We start from the raw sequence: 14,528 nt of genomic DNA, 5'->3' as shown, positions 1-14,528 counted from the left end.
AACTCAGGTCCACGTGGGCTGAGGACCCACCCAAGCGACACAGCTGCTGATGCAGACTGGGAAGGAGAATCCAGTCTCCCCAGCCCACGCTACTGGGAATCTCACTCTTTCCACTCATGATCTTAAACGGGTGGGTTCCATTCATTCCCCCGCTCAATGCAAATAAAAGCATTCCTTGGTTTCCTTCAGCAAGGAGTGTGTGGATCAGCTCATTTCTTCTGTCCCTTGGGAGGTGCAGGAAGAGAACACTGACCGGGAACCCTAGCTGGGTGACCACTGACCACGGACTTCTCTGTCTTACCCAGTGTAGTTCTCCCAGTGATTCCCTTCGCGGAGGCAGTTGGTTTACCAGTAGATATCATCACCAGTGGAATTCAAGCTTCCGCTTGTTGAAAACTTCCTATTTGCTTCCATGCTAAGAGTTTTTTGTACTTATCCTAACTTAGTCCTCATATCTGCCCTTCTAGCTCCGTATCACTACCTGAACAGCTGAGACACTTGCCCAAGGTCCCTTGGCTAATAAACGCCAGAGCTGAGATTCAGCTCCTCACTATTTCCGAGTATCTTCACCTTGACCCCCGGATTATGGGCACTCAGCATTGTCTCTCACTTATTCTGTCTTGAGACCCCTCCCTGTCATAAGGTGGGGGACTTTCTAGGAAGCCACTGGTTAACTAAAATCTAATTAGGTTAATGCTAGAAATCCAAGTGACACGGGCCCTATTTTATAACCCAGTGAGTCCCTTATATAATCAACATTTCCCCCTTCCTTGCCTTGCCTTCTTCTAATGACCCTGTTCGCCACAAAACACCTCAAGTGAAGGCTGTCCCTCTTTGCAGGGCTTCAGGGGCTCAGCAAGAACTATAGCCTGTGTTTCCAATGGTCCCATCCAATGTTTTTTGACCTCCTTCCTTCCAGAGCTTTTGCTCTATGGATTCTGTTCTTTTCACCACATCCCTGACCTCCTGACCTCCTGGGTCTCCATTTTGTTGTCAGGTTAAAATCCAACTGCTCATCCCTCCACCCTTGACTCCTCCTCACTCCTTTTACACATCCTGTGCCTACTCTGCGCTCTCCACTCTTGGATGACCAAACCTCTCACCGTGACAACTTAGTCCCTTAACTCACTGATTCCTTAGCGCTGAAGGACACTCCTCTCTAATCCACCTGGCAAACTCCTACAGATACTCTACGGTCCACTTCAAATGCCACGTCACACGTCACTTCATTAACAAATGCTCAATGAACACAGGTGCAACTGAGTGGAATCGCTCACATCGCATGCTGTAGAGTTAGTTCATTAAGACAAGAACGTTGCCATGGCCTCAGTTTCTTTCTCTGTGGTACATGGTGGTGGTGTCACCAGCAGAGGCCATTCTAGAGAAAGTTCCAAGTGACCCTTGGACCTTCCCAGCAACTGCTGGTCCTCACCCTCCGTCTGTCTTAATCATGAAGGTCTGCACCGTCCTCAAGCCCCCTCCCATCCCATCCCCCACCCCGCACCTGAGGAACTTGTTGAGATCCCCGTGCTTCATGTACTCAAAGACCATGATGAGCGGGTCGCCCTCCACACAGACACCGTAGAACTTGACAATGTGCTCGTGCTGGAGGTTGGTCAGCAGCTCTGCCTCACGGTGGAAGTCCTTGCGGGCGTTGTCACTGGCGTCCTTCAGCGTCTGAGGATGAGGGGCAGACAGAGGAAAAAAATCAACACACCTTAAACTGACATCAAAGGGAAAGGTTGTGTTGAGAAGGGAGTACTTCATTGAGCCCCGAGGTTTGTAGATGGGAAGGAAATCCATCTCATTTACTGTACAAAAGATTGGAGGGGCGCCTGGGTGGCGCAGTCGGTTAAGCGTCCGACTTCAGCCAGGTCACGATCTCGCGGTCCGTGAGTTCCAGCCCCGCGTCGGGCTCTGGGCTGATGGCTCGGAGCCCGGAGCCTGTTTCCGATTCTGTGTCTCCCTCTCTCTCTGCCCCTCCCCCGTTCATGCTCTGTCTCTCTCTCTGTCCCAAAAATAAATAAACGTTGAAAAAAAAATTCAAAAGATTGGAAAATTGCCTAATTCCTGAAGAAACACCGTTTGTATTAATAACTGAGGAAAAGTCCCTTATGGGTATGGAACGCTTTACGGTTTACGAAGCGCTCGTACAGATGTTTTCTCATTAAGTAACAGACATGAGCTTTTTATAGTCTTAACCCATTTTTTTCTCTATCATTACCCAGTTATCACCACAGACTTCTCTTCCCTTTTGGTACCTGTTACGTTTTCAAGGATGCTATGTGCCGCTCACATAACTTTAAGAAAAACTTGATATTATGGAAATATCCAGTAGATAGGAGAGCATACTGAACCCTCGTGCACCCATCTTCCAGCCTTGACTGTGATCACTGGGCCGGCATTATTATGTATCCCTTCAGAAAGGCTTCACTCGTGCTCACCCACGCTGCCGGCCCAGGAAAAGCGCCGATCTGGGGAGGTCCAAGCAGGCCGGTCATGTGGCCAAGATGAAGGTGCCCAGGACAGTTCTCTTCTCAGACCACTCTGCCCCCACGGTGTCACAGCAGGGCAAAGCTGCCATAGGCTGATGACACACACCTGCACCGAACTCCTGTCCTGTGCCGGTCTCTGAGCCAGAGCTGTGGTGACATCGGGAAGACACTGACCCATATCCTGGCCTCAGGTGCTTATGGGCAAACAGGGAGATGAGCCACATTTATGATTAACTATAACTCAAGTTTAAGACGTGTATCCAATGTGAGCTCCCCTGCATCTCTGTCCAGTTTGATCACTTGACATGCTTCTCTTGAAACCTATGCTCCCACCTAAAGAAAGATCCACAGCTGCCCAAATGACATCAGGCCGTGCCTTCCTGTCTCTGCGTGTGTTCATTCCTCTGCCTGGAGTCCTGACTCGAGCATGGGCACTGGTGTCCGAGGTTGAATGATACCCGTACAAAGGCGTCCATGTCCCAACCCCCAGAATCTATGAATATGTTACTTTACATGGCAAAAGGGACTTTGTAAATGCGATTACATCAAGATCTTTTTTTTTCTCCATGTTTATTTATTTATTTTGAGAGTGGAAGAGGTGCAGAGAGAGGAGCAGAGAGAGTAGAATCCCAAGCAGGCTCCGTGCTGCCAACCCAGAGCCCGACCTGGGGCTCAATCTCATGACTGCAAGGTCACACATGGTGGAAACGCTTAACCGACTGAGCCACACAGGGGCCTCTAAGTGAAGGATCTTGATGTGGAGGGATTATCCAAGTAGGCTCAATGTCATTCCAAACAAGGGTTCCTGGGTGAGAAGGGTGGGAGGGTCAGGAGAGAGAAGGTGTAAGGTAGGAGCAGAGGTCAGGCAGTACGGAAGGTGCTACACTGTTGGCTTTGAGGGTAGAATAAGGGGCCACGAGCGAAGGAATGAAGGTGGCCTCTAAAACCTGGAAAAAGCCAGGAAACGTCTTCTACCCTGGAGCCTCCAGAAGAAGCCAGTGCTGCCGACATCTTCCCTTTAGCTTTAACAAAACTGATTTTGGATGTCTGACCATCAAAACAACGAGAGAAATTATCTGGGTTGCTTTAGCCACTCCGTTTGTAGTAATTTGTGACAGCAGCCACAGTTAAGGGACAGGGAGAAGGGATGGCCAGAGGACTCCTCCTGGTAGAGGTGGCATGTGGGTATGTGAATCCTTTTTCCAAAGACTTCCATCTGTCTTTATTGGTGTTAGAGGGCAAATGTGAACATCCATAGTCACTCGGGAACAGAATGAAAGCATGTCGCCTGCCAGATGTGTACCTGCCAGATGTGTACCGAACGGAATGAAAGCATGTCGCCTGCCATATGTGTACCACACACTGCGTCAGGGTCAACGAGCACTGCCAGGCTTCTGGTGGTCATGTCGCGTGTTACAGCTCATTGCTGCCTTGACTCTGCTCTCCTGGGTGGGAGATACTCCTGACCTGGGCAACTTCTAGACCTTGGAATGTGCCACAAGTCAAGTTCCTGAGGGAAAGACTCTGGGATAGAAGTTAGCAGCCAAGACATTCATTGGGGCATGCTCTTGGGATTAACAACTGCTGGGAGGGATTGGGCACCGGGGGAGTGGAGCTGTGTCTCAACACTCCCCCACAAGGCCTATGGGATGACCCTTCAGAGCTGTCCTGAGTTTCAGCCAAAGGGGCTGGGCCTTTGTAGCTTTGTATCAGTCAGCCATCAGACGGAGGCCACTGGGAAGGGAGTGTGATCTTGAGTGGCCTTTCTGAGCCCCCACAGGCTGCTGGTAGCTGAGGACTGACTGAGGCTTCCTAGCAAGTGAGAGAGCAAATCCTTCATTCCCAAAGGGGGTCAGGAGGCTCGTCATCGAGTCTGCCACACAATGACTTTGCAATATGTAATTTACCATGCCCAGGGCTGCTCTCCCAAGCAGGGAAAGCACAGGAGGGCACCGATGAATATGCAGGGTCTGCTTCATATCAGCGACAAGAGAACATTAAGATGACAGAGGCAACAGCAAGATCACAAAGTCTTTTCTGCTACAATCCGTATAGAATCTAGTGTTTTCACGAACTGCCTTTAGCAGGATTTGAAGCTTTCTTCCCATTGCTGACCTGACCCAAGGAGACAGAAATTATATCTACAGTTTTCATTAGGCTACAGGCAATTACCTCTTATGCCAAAGCCTGGAGGTACCGACTGAAAAAAGGGTCTGGTCGTGGGGTTCCTCCATTCTCACATTAGAATGTGGTTTTCCAAAAAGCATCCCTTAAGAGCACCTGCTTTGAAAAGTGAGCTGATTTGGGCCAGCAAGTAGTCAGAGAAGCCATAAAATTTTGGTAGGGCTGTTGCCATGGAAACCGCACATTTCTTCATTTAATAACAAAATGAACAGAGGCTGAAAGCCTGCGTTTTGGGGCTCTGCTTCCTCGAAGCTCCAGAAACTGGGCTTGTCCCCATCCAAACTAAGCCTCCTCATGGGAGGCATGAAGTGCTTATCTTCACGACCTGTTTAGGTTCGTTTTATCTGTGGGCCTGCTTTTTAGGTGTTTTTTAATCCAACCAGTGTTTTGGTCTGCTGAACTTCTAGGTAGAAACATAAATCACAGTTAGAGCAAGAAGATGGACACAGAGGACGTGGACGTTGCCATTGCCTGGGAGCAAAATACACACATCGGAACGTCTCCTGTACTTGGACTTGCATTATGGTTTTGGGTACGTGTCTGTCTCCACTACTTCCGCTGACAACAGAATCCAACGTTGGGCAAATAAAAGAACCCTGGACCCACGAGATCTGTGCAAGCTAGAGATGAGAGAGCACTGGAAAGGGCTGAAAAGTGGACGTTCATGTGGAAAGGTAGCGAGTGGGCCCGAGTACATGTAGAGAAAGCAGGGACGAGAATGTAAGGATGAGGAGACTTCCCAATGCCTTCTCTCCTGGAGGGCTGGCCCCAAGCGGTTGTGTTCTCCTTCTGGTCGAAAGACAGATCCTCACAGGGCACCTGGGTGGTTCAGCCCGTTGGGCGTCCAACTCTTGATTTTGGCTCAGGTCGTGATCTCATGGTTTGTGGGGTCAGGCCTCACGTCTGGCTCTGCACTGGCAGTGCAGAGCCTGCTTGGGATTCTCTCTATCGCTCTCTGCCCCTCCCCTGCTTGCTCCCACTCACTCTCGCTCTCTCAAAATAAAGAAACAACAACAACAGAAAAGCCCCACAAATGAGAGATCCTCACAATAGTGGGACTCAAAAAGAAGGCATTCTAGCTTACAATTAAAAAAAAAAATCTGGGTTCAAATTCTGACTGCTCTGGATCTCTCTGAGCTCTGGTTTTATCCTTTGTGGAGTGAGGGGAACAATGTCATCTATTTCTCAGGGTCACTGGGAGGACTGAGTGAGGTAGTGTAAGCTAAGAGGCCTCCGAGGGTCCCCGGTAGTCAGTGATATTTGAAATCAAAACCACAACTAGGCCTGCATCTGATTTGCTCACATGAGGATGCAAGGAGGCCCAAAGATGCATGGATAAGGTACAGAGATGGCTCAATATGAGAACAGCGGTACCCCGGGCTGCCACCATTTCCCTCGAAAAGCCCTTTGAAGCCTGTGATGTCTTCTCAGAGATAAAGTCTCCTTACTCAGAGTCTGCCCTGTGTCACTGAGATTATTTCTAGGGCCTCAGCCTATCATTAACATTGAACTAGAGAAGACTACTGACCCTTTTAGGGTATTATCACAAGGCATGAAAAGATTCTTCATGTAATCTCTCTTCATAAGTTTTAACTATGTACTGTTGATTCCAGAATGCTAGATTGTGTGTGTGTGTGTGTGTGTGTGTGTGTGTGTGTGTTTAAGAGAGAGAGAGAGAGAGAGAGGGAGGGAGAGACAGGGAGAGAGTTCGGCAGTGGGGTAGAGGGTGGGATGGGAGAGAAGACAGAATTTTTGTTGGGGGGGGGCACCAAACTAAAAGAGCTAATGAGCATCTCACATCTCCATTTCCCCAAGGCAATACACTTTGGGAAGAGACTGTGCGCTTAGTGTAATGTCAGAAGCTGTGCTTCAGTAAAATTTTTGGATTTGAGAAAGATTTCACTATTCATGGGGTGAGTGCATCCTACAAACCTAGCTGCATCCTATGTGCCCATCCATTTTTGCATGTTGGGTCCCTTTTCTAAATTATGATTCAATCCTATTTTAAGAGATTCAGAAAATATGGCAGTAACAAGTTGGGCAAAATCATCTTCTGAATTTGGCACTCAGAGGGCAGAATTTTTCTCGGGGTGGAACCATAGCCAGACAGCAATCAGAAGCTGGAAAAATCCTGCTATCAACCCTATTTATAAAAATCATCTCTGTTTTAGTACCACGGCTGATTGTCATTTTACTCAATTAAAGGAGGCTTGGCTGGTTCCCCGAGTCCTTGGCAATGGACATGAGGTGGCAGCTTCCCTCACTGACAATTCCCTCCACTTAAGTTTCATTTTGACAGGCATATTTGCCCCATCAGTAAGCATTGCTATTTTCTTACTCCTGGTGTCTGCTTTGTAGCTTCATTCCTTCTTACTCCTGGTGAATTTCCTGACACTTCAAAAGCTACCATCCTTTCTGAAGACATTCTCAAGGGAGAGGTCTCATCCAGAGCTACAGAGAGTTACTGCCTTGAGCACACACTGATTCAGAGTTGGAAGAACTGAGCAGCATGCAATAAACTTCAGCACAGAACTGAGAAACTAGCGAAGGCAAAATGGAGGTAAGGGGGAAAAAAAACAAAAGGAAAATTAGCATTCATCGCAAATGCTTCCATGAAATATTAAGGCTAACTAAATGAAAGCTCGGAGGAGAGGCGAGAAAGCTTATTTGAAATCATTGGTGTGATTGGATGTGGTAGGATGTGACAAATGATCATTGCATTTCAAAATACAGGTGGCTTAGGAAACACAAGCTTGTGTCCTTGTTTTAAACACTAATCTCATATTCTTCTCCTATAATATTTAACATCATAGAAACAAAGTTAAGGTGAAGTATAAAAACAAAGAGATTATTATGGTAGGACTTCATTATGCCCAATGCCTATTACCATGCTTAAAATATGGAGGGCAGTGAGTTAACTCCCATATGAAACAACTAAGATGCATGAGAATGTCTGTCAACATGCCTAAGTTCTTCCGGATCAGGATAATTGATTGCATCTAGCTCTGCTGATAATGGACACTGTTGACCTTTCTGATACCTCTTAGACCTGTACTATTCAATATGGTAGCCAACAACTACATGTGGCTGGTGGTCTTTTGAACTCTGGCTGATCCAAATTGAGATGGACTGTAAGTATAAAATACACACCAGGTTTTGAAAACTGGCAGTGTATAAAATATCTCATTAATATTTTTATATTAATAGTATGTTAAAATGATATTTTAGATATGTTGAGTTAAATAAAACATATGAATACAGTTACTTTCATCTGTTTCATTTGACTTTTTAATGTGCGTACTAGGAAATTTAAAAATGCAAATGTGACTTGCATTTGTGGCTCACATTATACTTCTGTTAGATAGCACTGTTCCATAAAAGCCATCTCAAAAGACTATCAACGGGTCAACCTGCCTCTTGCAACTGTTGGAAAACAACAGTAAACTGAAATAGAATTAAGGCAGACACCCTTCTTATACGGTTCTTACAGGCAACAATTAGCCAAGGATTTAGAGTAAGCTGTAGTCACGATACTGTGTGGTTCTTCTAACTTACAGGGTCTTCTCTAAAGAAAGGTAGAGGAAATTTTTATCAAATTCTTACAAAAGTGAATTTTGGAAGACTATATTTTAATAAATTCAGAGATAGGAAGAGCTTTATAGAAATAAGATCTTAAAAATTAAGGAGAGTGCAGTGTGCCTGGGTGGCTTTGTCAGTTAAGTGTCCAGCTCTTGGTTTTGGCTCAGGTCATGATCTCCCAGTTTGTGAGCTCAAGCCCCATGTTGGGCCCTGTCCTGACAGTGTGTGGAGCCTGCTTGAAATTCTCTCTCTCCCTCTCTCTCTTTGTCTCTTCTCCACTCATGCTCTCTTTCTTTCTAAATAAATAAATACATAAATAAGTAAATAAGTAAATAAGTAAACCGAAAAAAAAAAAAAAAAAACTAAGCAGAGTCCAATAGGTGGCTTGCCTACATTAAGGCAATGAAAACTAATTAAATGATTATATGAAAATGAAATTGATCACACTCAGTGCTTACTATGTACTAGAAACCAACACCTGTGTATATCAACTCAATCATATGTAACTGGCCTTTGCAAGGACTTTAATTATGTACCAAGTGACAGCTTCAAATACAAGATTCATAGCCAGGGTGTTGATTGCTGCTATCTTTATTTTCACAGCCATGCTGACTCTTATGGTTCAGAATCTAACAAGTTGACCATCCAATGGGAAACACAAGGCCAAGTCCTAATTCACACACTTTAAAATGTTTACAATCATTTGGGTACTGAAATTGATGGTTTATGCGTGCATATCACATCAAGTTGCATATTACAAATGCTAAGTCTTTGGAAGACATCAAACTAATTCATAGCAACAGTCATATTAGAAAAATATTGACTCAAAGGAATGAATCAGAAGTTGTCCTCCAGCATGGGCAGCTGCAATATATTTACCAGCTTTAAATACAATTAAAAATTGGAGCCAATTGCACTAAACTTGCTGATGGATCATGGTAGACCAAGACTCAATTGACAGTTGGCTTATCATGTTAAAGTCAATTAAAAAGCGGGGCAGTCAATTAAAAAGTGAGGCACATATTCCAGAGATACAGAAGTGTGAAATGAAGCCTCCAGCTATGTTGAATACCAGATGAGTCCTCATTCCAGTGAAATGCACTGTTTTGGGCTTAGCATGTCTGAGAAGATGGGGATAAATTGTAGACAAGCCAGAAAATAGGGTTAGCAAGACAACTTAACAAGACAAAAAACAGATCTCTTGTCAAAGGTTAAAAGTTGAAGTTACTGGAAAGGGGACACTGGTGGAGCAACTTAATCACCGGGGCCCTGACTGAATGCAAGAGGGACCCTCACCAGGCAAATGTTGCTCTCAATCCAATGCTGTATGGGAGTGCACACATTTCTCACACAGCCCTCACCCCCCCCCCCCCCCCGCCATACACACATCACAGATACACACGTGCACACACCCACACACACGTGCCAGGAAAGAATGGCCTTACACTAAAGTACAGTAGAAATCTATTAAACAATGTCTGGACCATAAAGACGATGAAGCCTTTTAATAAGCCACCATTAAAAGTTCTACAACTTCTATTACTAGAGACTTGTCAAGATGGGATTGATAGCACTTTCTGCAACATTCTGTCCTGTTAAGGCATACAAACTCTTTTTATAGGGCAGCGCTGACAGATGTTCTCTTAAATATACTAATCTTGTCATCTTCCATTTCCACGATGTGGGAACAAGGATTCCGTGTGCCGTGGGGAGAAAGTGAAGGAAGAGGGAGGAATGGGAGGCAAACCTCATGATTTATCGCATGTGAGGACTGATATGGTGACTGCCACAAAAACAAAACAAAGCAAAACAAAACAAAACAAAAAAACAAAACTAAAATGAAAGAAAGCAAGAAAATAGCCACACGCCTTAGAGATAAACGTGCCTGGGTAGAGCGCTTGAACTGATGAACTCTTGATGTCCTTTCTTGTCTATGAATTGTTTCACTCTTCTAGAATGGGAGGGAATGAGCTTTCCTTTTTGAGCCCTTATTCTGCCCTATACATATTCTGAGATAATTGGTTCTAGTTGCTTCTTCCCCACAGATGGCCTCATTTGTGCCATGTGACCACCTTGGATAGTTGGTCCACAGGTAGGTGGCCTGGCATGAAGACAGAACAGAGCAACTGAACACACAGTATTTTCCTTCTTGAGCAATCTGCATTGGGTGGGGGGTGGGGGGGGGGGGGAAGAAAGAGACTACGTGAGCAGCAGTTGGCCCGGAAGCAGAAGTCAAATGTTAGGAAGCAGCAGAGGCAAGAGATAGCTATACTCCATCAGCAGGGAAGCCTGGAGGACAGTCCCTGGCGTCTCCTGCTGAGAGGATAAAGAGGGCATAGTCACAAGGGCCACCTCAGATCCAGAGTGAGTTTTTAGATCCCAACTGTTCTAGCAGTGAGGCCTAGCTGTCCTGTAGTTCCTATTTGAGTTGGTCATATTCCTTTTTTTTTTTTTTTTTTCTTCTCAGACTTTTACCCCTTTCTTCAGGGATAGAATCTCTCATATTCTTTCAGGGAAGCATAGTTCCCCACGTTCAGTCCATGTGTGTTGTGCAGAGTTGACCCACCATCCATTTGCAAGAATATGTACGTGACCCAGTCCTGGATATTCAGACTATTATCCAGAGAGTCAGAGGACTTGGTGACCCAACTCAAGACAACTAGCCAGTAGGAAGTTGGCCCTTGGACTTTTGTGTAATTGTTGGGGAAGAGGAGCTCTCTTTTGGGTTGCTGGATGGCAGGATCCAAGCCCAGAGCTGTTGCTTAGATAGCTCACCACAGTGTGGGGAGAACTTGCCTGGGAATACGGTCAATACAGAGGAAAGCAGACCCGAGAGATAGAGACAGGGAGAACTGATTTCCTGGATCCATCAGTCCCTGAAGCAAGGATACCAGTAGCTTGAACCAATAAATTTCCTTTACTTCTTAAACCAGCTTGAGTTAGGTTTCCAGTGAGCAGTCTACCGCTCTTCTCCTCAAAGCCGATTGTGATGTTTTGTTAACATTCATTCCAGAATCCAGTTTTCTTTATTTCTGCCTATTTCCTCGCATTACGTTTCTACTGAGAAAACAAGAAAAGTATCTGTCGACCTTGCACGCAAATGAGCACAACTAGCACATACCTTTGTGTTACTTGATAAGTGGCACTGTGTTGAATTTCTTCAACTTGGTCTACCAGGGCATGTGCAAAATTCAGTCAGTAAGAGTGTGGTACATGGTAAGCATCATACTGACGGGGAGGCCTGAGTTTTAGTCCTACGTCTGACGTTAGGTGACCTTGGTCAAGCTATGTGACCTTGGATGAGTCATTCATCTTCTCTGGGTTCCCGTTTCTTCCCTCACAAAAGGTGGGAGTTAAGCTAAAGAACATCAGCTAATAGTTCTATATATCTGCATAGTGATTCAATCATTTCTAAAATGACTTCTCATTAGATTACACTATCCTCTATATATCATCTTTACAGTGCCTCTCAGCTATAAAGTTCTATGATTATCAGTAGCTCATCAGATCATTTCCTTACCTAGAAACGTCAACTGCAGACTCTTCACTTTTTCAAAGGCTATTTTTTCTATAGTTTATCTGTCCACCCGTCTATCCTTTTGTTCACTCAACAAGCACTGATTCCATGTTCCTAGATATTAGACAATGTGCTAAAAAGCATGGTTCTCGCCCTCAAAAATACCGCTCTAACGGAGGAGACCCACAATCTTGCCATTGATTAACTAAGCCCGCGGATACATATAGAATGCACAACCTTGACAAATGCTGTGAAGGACAAGGGCAGATGCCTTACTAGCATGTAATAGGGAGGTCTGACTTAGCTGGGGGAGCAGGCAAGGGAATGTATCTCCAAAGAGGAGCAACCTGAGCGGAGAGCTGATGGATTAATGGGAGCTGTGTGCATCGAGGGGGCGAGGTAGGGCTCTCCAGACACAGGAATGGAAAAACATGCTGGATGTGACTTTGGGGCTGCCGAACGGTAGTGTGCCAGAGGGCTTATCAGTCAACTCTTCCAAAACCCTTGGTGAAGAAAATCATCCTTATTTCCTCTGTTAACAAGAAGATATTCAGAAACATGAAATGCAAAAATCCCAAAGGAAGTGCCTGCTGAAGTCAGATTTCGTCCTTTCTAGTCTCAAATGTTCCTGTGCTGGTGCCTCTCACTCACTTTAACTTACCCCTCAAGGAAGTCACTCCACTTCCCTGGGTCTTGGCTTTCTCATCTATAAAACATGAGGCTTGGGTTCTGTAGGATTTCTAAAGTCTCTCTCGTGTGCAGCATTTTATGTTTCTGGAAATACACCTGAGTTAGTGGAGAGGGGGAGGAGAGGCCATGAATCCTACAAAGCGCACTTGTGGCTATGTTGAAAAAACAAAAATCCGCATGCATTCATAGTACAAGAAAATGTTGTAGGCATTGTAGCTATTGAAATGCAGGTTGGAGAGAGCCAAAAATAGCTAACGCACCCACAGCTAATGCAGGGAAACTGCCATGAAGCGTTTCCTTGGCAATTGAGTTACTTAAAGGTAAAGTAACTCATTCTGATCAAAGACTGGTTTCTCTGCTTCTCATTCTCTTTATGGGCTCTTCAATTGTAATACAGTGTAAAGAGGAAAAAAAAATAATTGTCAAATCTATTTCACTAAAAAACAAAGGTCATCCGAAAATATCAAGAAAAGGTCAATCTGGCTGGCTCCAAACAAGCAGATACTCTAAAGGGAGAGGCACACTCAGCCCTCCTGCACCCTCGAATGCCCTACACATGCCTTAGGATCACTTCCGTCTCAAATTGGTTCCCGTGGATCCCTCCAGTTCTGAAATCACTTGGGGCAGGCGACGCCAGAATTTACAGGAAACTGACATCTGTCAGTCTGAATGCAAAGTCTTGGATTTCAAACCAGTCAGCTCCTTCTAGAGAAAGAAAAAGGACAATAGCTGCAATTTCTTAGCATACATAATCAATGCTGCCGGGGTTGCTAGGCAACGGGCAGAAAGCCTGTCAAACATCCCTGGGTGCCTCCAATGGGAGAGAAGCAGCTCCCGCAGCCACTCCTCAGAGGTGACAGTCTGTGCAGGCCCCGGAAGCTGCATTCAGCTTGTCTCATTCCTTAAAAATTCGCTTTCCTGTGGTTAGGGCCGGAACCATAGACGTTTTCCTCCCAGGCTCCTGGGATAGTCTTTGAACACACTTTCAATTGGCCAGCTCGCAGCCCTAAAATTGAGCAGGTTGGGCTGGAGACAGCAGCTTTGTAAAAGGCCCATGTGCAATTCTGATCCATTCATCCGGAGCCTGTAGAAGATCTGACTCCTTCCTTGTGAGGTTGCAGCCTGCGGATCCCGGAAAATTAACCTGGGCATCCTCTCTGAAGCTTGAAGTCATTCCAGCGAACATAAACAAAGCCTTTGATTTCAACAAAACTGCACATGCAAGATCACTGAGATGAGACTTCTTAGGTGTACGACCTTGAAGTTGGAACTGCATTTTAGAGCTGCAGGCATTTTGTCCTCTCTGCTTGAAACAACAGTTGCATTTGAGTTTCAACAAGAAGGACCTGGCAGAGGAGGAGTCAGGATTTGATAAAAGGGAAAAATCCAAGTTTTTGTTCCTTGGCTTGTCTCTTGTTTGTTTGTTTGCTTGTTTTTAGCGGTGTTAATTAGCCAGCACTCTTCATAGGTCATTCATTTGCGAACTTATTTGGCGAAGCCAGGGTGTCTATGAGGACTAGGTCCTGGGTCTAGGTCAGAGGTGGGATTAGGGCTGTGACTGTGATTCAAACCAGAGAAGCCTCACCGACAGTAGCCAAGGGAGATGTGACCACGTGGAAGCATGCCCCACTGGCTACACACGGCTGATGCCGGCTGATCTTTCATCATTACCAGCCCAAGCCCTGAAACCTTATTTTGGCCTGTGTTGGGAAGGAAATGTAACCCAAGAGCTGAGGGTGCCCTGGATTTAGCCGTGCAACACCCTCTCTGCAAGGGCAAAGAAATACAGCGAAGTAGGCAGAGAACAAGAAATGATACCAAAAAGAAAAGCTATACCCACTGAGAAATTTCTCCCTATCGGGCCGAGGTCCCTCAGCTACTCCTACACGATCATCTAGGATTCTCTAATCTCCCAGAATGTTTGTACATTCAGAGAGTCTCACCTTGTGACCTCAAGAATCTGAATTCAGAATCTGATGGGCTGACTTAGTTCCCTGGGTGGTCTCCAAATATCAGTGGGAGGAAACATGAGCCCAGAACACAAATCCATGGTCTTCAGTGTC

The 14,528-nt window shown here is 45.5% G+C and overlaps 1 protein-coding gene across 2 annotated transcripts in view; it reads right to left on the bottom strand.

Annotated features, from left to right (window-relative positions):
* The window catches only part of NTRK2 (neurotrophic receptor tyrosine kinase 2), a 338,612-nt gene that overhangs the window by 72,479 nt on the left and 251,605 nt on the right, over positions 1 to 14,528 (bottom strand). For both annotated transcript variants that reach the window (XM_045468971.1, XM_045468970.1), the window contains one exon: positions 1,505 to 1,677. In XM_045468971.1, the coding sequence (XP_045324927.1) occupies positions 1,505 to 1,677 (173 nt within the window). The remainder of the gene's footprint in view (positions 1 to 1,504; positions 1,678 to 14,528) is intronic.

The sequence above is a fragment of the Leopardus geoffroyi genome, chromosome D4 (assembly GCF_018350155.1).
Source record: "Leopardus geoffroyi isolate Oge1 chromosome D4, O.geoffroyi_Oge1_pat1.0, whole genome shotgun sequence".
NCBI classification, from domain to species: domain Eukaryota; kingdom Metazoa; phylum Chordata; class Mammalia; order Carnivora; family Felidae; genus Leopardus; species Leopardus geoffroyi.
Note: the sequence above shows the minus strand (reverse complement) of the source record. Positions and strands in the feature narration are given on the sequence as shown.